Here is a 6,000-nt window from a genome sequence, read left to right as displayed (position 1 = left end):
GGCTTCTCTTGTTACAGGAGTATATCGCAGAATTATAAGCACTTGTTATATACTTGGACCTGCAACAGTTAGACTTCACATAAACACCTAATGTACTGATGCACAATGAGTAACTATATTATTAATGCAGCTGAGCAACCAGAAATCTCCCATAATTAGGGTAATTAACTGTAATACGAGTGTAGTTATGGAATTGATTTATTTATAAATGCAATTATATATTTCAAGTCAAATACACCATTATATCCTTCTTCAAATAAGATCTTGCACCTTCACAGTGCTTTTGTTGGCGACTGTGTTTGGCTTTCCAATTTCAACCATGGCGAAAAAAAATAATAATTTTGAGCCAACATACACAGAGCCATTGTCACAATGTGGTGATTTGATTTCTGTGACAAAAGCTGTCTAGTAATGAGTCTTGGCTTTTTGAAAGCACTCCACCAAATATTATAAAAGGTTATGACGAGACGCCTTTCTCTCACCTGCTGTCAAAGTAATATTTCTTCTTTCTAATCACAGAAAATGTCAGTCCGAGGCATTCAGATTCTACCATTTATTACACTTATTACATTCTTAAATAAAAATGCTCCACTGAACAGTTCTTGCATAGATATCTTACAATACCAATTTAAAAAAGAATTATGAAACAGACCAGTAACAAAAATAAATTTCATCTTCTGCCTTAATAAAGAACATTACCATACTAACATTATATCATACAAATAATAATATTTTAAACACTTTGTACAGCAAAAGAACCAATAAAGAAAAACACACAAGGAAAGAACAGAATAGAAAACCAAAAAACAGAGAGGAAGAGTGTGAAGGTTACAGGAAGTGAGGGGGTGGAGTGTTAGTGATGTGGCGAGGGAAAGAGAGGACAGTGTATATGAGGGTCCCTGCTCTAGCGAGAAACTACATGCTTCAGCCTACGTATGGAAAAAGTTTGTCCTACTTCCATACAGATAAATCAAGATGGCACATAACTGTTCTATTTTTGCTTTCTTTCTTTTTTTCAGATCTGTACCTGCTCTACCAACTGGCGGCTGTCTGCGAGATCAATGTTTGGATGAGAGAGAGCACCTGTGAAAGCATTGAGGTCTGTTGTTGGCCGGTTGCTTCCTGTTTAACGATGTCGAGGGACATTCACAGGTAAGAGATCGCTGACAGATGGTAATGCATAACTGCAGGATGAAGCTGAAGCGATAGCATTTTCAGGAAGTGGCTGTGGTTCAGCAGGTGCAGGGTGGGAAAAATGGGGGTGGGAGGTGAGGAACGCAAAAAGCCAAAGGGAAAGACCTGGTGAAAACCTTACGTACAGACATATCAAGTTTGGACAAACACGGATACAGACACACTTCAAGATGCGGTATACCTCAAAACAAATGACTGGGAACCATATGGATGAATATTTGAGTGTATATGCAGAAAAGCTGACTTTTGATGCACTGTTGACCAAAAAAGACAAGTTATATTGTGCCATGAACCTACAAGCATTATCTAGGGAGCTGAAAAATGAATGGTTCCCATATTCTTGTGATAAGTGCACCTTGAAATGCCACTAAATGTTATGTAGACAATCGACAACAGTGTCATTTAAACAGACTAAGCTAGCGGTAACAATGAAGAGTGTTCGTTATGCAGTGAAATGTTATTCCAATACGGACAATAAAAAAGGAAAAAAGTTGTCACCTCTGACCTTTTGTCATAAATTCCCCTTGTGGTGTTTCAAGCATCTTTTTGTATAAAATTTAAGCTGCCAAAAGCCTCTTTTGAAGCTAAAAAGCAAAAGGCTTGGGAAGGGAGCTTCGCTGAAAGAGTGCCCAGATCTAGTTCACTTAAAATTGTTCCCTTAGAATGTTTTCAAACATTCTTACTGTCGTGTAAAACGCTCCGCCACAGAATTATCTCCGTTTTGAAGTGGTACGGATAACACGCGGTACAAAAAGTGGTCTTCTGTACAGCTACTTAAGAATCGTGTTAGGAATTACGTGAACGATCTCTTTAAAACTGATTGCCTGGATGTTGATTTCTAAAGACATGCATGACCTGCACTGACTATAGAAGCACTAGAACCGATGCGACTAATTCGCTGTTTGAACTTCACGTTAAACTCATCCTCAACTTTGCATTCAAACCGTATTTTACAAAGCTCACATACTCGAGACCAATTCAGTGGTCACCTAGACGTTGTTTAAGAACGAATCATAGGAAGCTGGTGTAGGGCAGAAGAGATACTGTGAGAATAAAATGAAACAAAAATGTCTTCTTTCTCTCTTTCAGCATCCAGCAGTTTATTTGCAAATGTGTAAATCTTTGGGCAAAGTATGCACTGAACGCCTGTGCGATTGCGTGGACTGCTGCTGTCATTCTAAGAGCGAGAGATAGGGGGTTTCTAATGGCACTTGATATGTGAGGGGATATGTATGGGATGTTGTCGGCTAATGAATCTGATTGGCCTATTTTCATTGGTAACATCTGGAGCATGTTGGCAAAAGGGAGATTTGTTTGTAATTTTGCATTTAACGTTGCTTTGCACTGTATTTAAAAACTATATATTTGTATATCTTCAGAGTTGATTTGAAGATTTGCCTCATTGTTCGTCGGTGTTAAAGAAAATTATATGAAGCATTTGTTTTCGGTCCCTGCATTCCTGCTGTTATATCCCATATGGTGCATCAAGGAGTAAGTGGAATCATCATTTTGTCAAGGAAAAAGTAGGAGAGCAGAACAATGTGAAAACATTTAGCTTTTCATCCCTGCTATCAGTAAGTAAAACCCTTTCAAAGCTTTAAAGTTGTCGTGACACATGTAGAATGCTGTGCACTGTCAATAATTGCCCAATTTGTGGAATTGTGGGATATTAGCGGATGCTATTATGACACTGTAGCAATACATCCTGCTTGCTTTACAGAAACTCATACATACAGTCGTCACATACACCGCACTTCTTGCAGAAAAAAAGTGCCACGAACCACAACTGATTGTACATTAGTGGAGATTCAACCAATTTACCTCCTGTTTCTTCAGAGTTTTGGCATGACTTTGCATTTCAATTGAGAAAATGACACGGAAATAAAAAAAGACATCAACTGAAAATGGCAACTGAAGTCTAATGCCTAGGTTGTGGTCAAACAGAGGTGATGGCGTGTGAGTCTGTGTAAGTGTGAGTGTGTGTGTGATAGAAGAGCTGCCTTCAGCAGGCCTCAAATCAAGAGAAAGGCACCAACCATTCACTCTGCATTGAGAGTTTCGGAAACGATCTTTAAGCTCTGGCGGTCCCCAGAGGGATACTCTGGGATCGTTTAGTAGAGTCTGCGATGACTCAGAACATGTTACAGCTGAATTGAAATGGCTTTCAATCTCCCTTCCGCCCTTGTAGCCATTAAATCAATGCAGAAGAGGAGGGTCGGCAGGGAAAGGCCCTGATTGTGAAGCCACGGCAGGCTTCACATCCTTGGGAACGATGATATATATTTCATCCCCGCGATTTAGAAGCTGATTGTTAACACAGAGCTAGACCTTGGCCTGGTTTAGCATAATTTACTCGAGTGTAAGAACAAGCTCTCGATTTAACGTCTGACGTCTGGATGGAACGCAATCCTACAAAACAACAATTGCTAAAACCCTGCTGTGAAGATTTCGGTGCAAAACAAATAATGCTGAGAGGCAAGCTGTGCATGTGTGTGTGCGAGTGCGTGTATCTGTCTGAAAGAGGCTGCCATGCAGTGTTTTGTTTTAATGCTATTCATTAACTTGGTAATTATTGTTCTTGTTTTTTTCTTCTTTCATTTTTTTTTTCTCAGGAAAAAGCCAAGAGCAAAGAAACCATTCTGTCTGTATTGCAGCGTGTGTATGTGAAGGTTTTTTTTTTAATGCATTTTTTGTTTTCTGCTTTTTTCCCTCCAAGTAGTTTTTTTGTTTTTAAGCTTTTTTTGTATAGTTTTTGAGCTTCTTTTTTGACTGTATGGAAAAAAAAAAAAGCACAGAGGACATTGAAAAAAATCAGTGCAGACAATGGATACGAAACAGGCAAAGTTTGTCTTGGCTGATGGCACCAAGTTCTTTTGGATCCTGATCCCAGCAGGTGCTCCAATCTAAGAGTCAAACGTCCTGCCAGCTGTCCCTCCCCCATAACGTCTCCTCTATTGGCACACCGGTCTACTACGTTCTTACACAGGTGCCAGTATCAACACAAAGCAACAAAGGAACATTTTCCAGTGTTGAGAGTGACACACAAGGTCCATGACGACATGCTCTGGTTCGCTTTTCCTGGATCAAATCAGAGCAAAGCAAAATGAAAAACAGAAGACTTATGTCCTTTCATACCAAACCAGCAATCCCCATCTTATTATTATTTTATTTTATTTTTTTGGGGGGAGGGGGGTGCTCTGTTCTCATCTTATTCTTCAAACGTTTCGTTTCCATGCCAGATAGCAGTCACTGAACCATGTGCATACTGAGAAGGACTCACAATTCCCTCCTGCTTCCCGTATGTGCACATTTATGCTTGTTTTCACAAAGCAAGTTTTTACTTTTCAGGAGTTTAAGACATTTCATCTCAGAAGGAAAACAAACCATCTTTTTTAACACTCTTTTAAATAAAAACAAAGGCAAGAAAGTGTCGCTGCGCATCGTTTATGTCGCCTGTGAGGCGTGAAGAGCAGAGAAGAGTTTGCTCCTGAGCGAAGAGTACGAGAAGTCAACACACATCCTGAGCGTTGCCGTATTTGTTTGTTTTTCATATTTTTTTTATTTTCCCAGGCAGATCCTACTTTTGGGGCCGGGCGATGTGTTTGGCTGCTTGTTCCATTGGTCACTCCTCAGAACGCATTGGCAATGTTGTTTTCCGTGTTTGGTTGCTTGCTGTATACGACATAGCTGCAGGTTGGTTATTGTGAGGTGTCCTTGGAAAAAGAAAAAGGAAGTTCCTGAATGTACAATGAATATGATTCTCTAGTAGAACCATTATGTTATGTGATGAATGACATGTGCGTTTCAGTTTTATACATGAAGTGTATAGTTTCCATTCCATGCTATTGATTGATTTACTGTACACAAAGAGAATGATGGAGAAAAAAAAAAAAAAAAAACAGGGTTGTGTTTGGCAGTGTCTGACCTCCAAGCTCGCACTCGGTAAGGCATGGCTAATCGCTGATGAAAAGGCTTTTAGTCATTTAGAATCCAACAACATTTGCCCACGCTGCCTCGCATGTTCTTCCGGTTGATGTTTGCAGCCAGATCCCTCATGTGCACTCAAAGTCTGTTGTAAATGATCCCGTCTAGGCGGTGCACACCTGTTCTCCTCTTCGTTCTCACTCGTTTTCTCTCACTCTCTCTCTCCCATCTCCCTCGGCTTTAGATATGTCGCTTCATGTGCAATGCCAAATGATCAGACCTGGAAAAACATCTGTACGGAGAGAAGGAGAGAGAGTTAGCTTGGATTCACTTAAGGAAACACAGTTATCATCGCACTAAAGAGGGACACAATCTGAGTTTCTTGGAAGACGTGTGGCGGCTTTGCAGATGGAACAGAGAAAACAACATTTGGCATTTGGGAAAAAAATTAGAATTTTTAAGCGTAGCCAGCTTTTTGCTCTAAAACTGGTGACAGATCGTTTAGAACCAAAATCTTGCCAATGCAGTTAGCAGGGAAGTCTGTACTGAGCCTTTTGGGAGTGCGACCACAAATCACGCTGAGCCTATTTGAATTAGGAAATTATTTCGAGGCTGGAGGTGAAATGGTATAGTTTAAATTGTGCGGCCACATTAGTTATGTAGCACTTGAGTCATAGCGGTTGGTTTCTCGTCAGGAGCCATGGGCTTTTTTGTGTCATCATCAATTAAGCTCACATGTAGCCGCTGCCAGTAGTAGCAATACATAAACAGTATTGCAATGCCATGTCTATGTTACATTTATAAGACTATGAAGATTACAATATTACAGCTAAAGTTTTGAAAGTGAATCTTAACTAATGAATAAAAACTGTTTAAGAGTGT

General features: G+C 39.9%; 1 protein-coding gene across 3 annotated transcripts in view; it reads right to left on the bottom strand.

Annotated features, from left to right (window-relative positions):
* Positions 1-538: 538 nt before the first annotated feature.
* Positions 539-6,000, bottom strand: part of LOC113053224 (Krueppel-like factor 7) — a 52,483-nt gene continuing 47,021 nt past the window's right edge. For 2 of the 3 annotated variants that reach the window (XR_003277191.1, XM_026218076.1), the window contains one exon: positions 539-5,410. Coding sequence is in view for 1 of the 3 variants with exons in the window: in XM_026218076.1 (XP_026073861.1) it covers positions 5,359-5,410 (52 nt within the window). In the remaining 2 variants the exon portion in view is untranslated. The remainder of the gene's footprint in view (positions 5,411-6,000) is intronic. The other variant, XR_003277190.1, reaches the window with a different exon arrangement.

The sequence above is a fragment of the Carassius auratus genome, chromosome 34, assembly GCF_003368295.1.
Source record: "Carassius auratus strain Wakin chromosome 34, ASM336829v1, whole genome shotgun sequence".
Classification (NCBI taxonomy): domain Eukaryota; kingdom Metazoa; phylum Chordata; class Actinopteri; order Cypriniformes; family Cyprinidae; genus Carassius; species Carassius auratus.
This window is presented reverse-complemented; position numbering and strand designations above follow the sequence as displayed.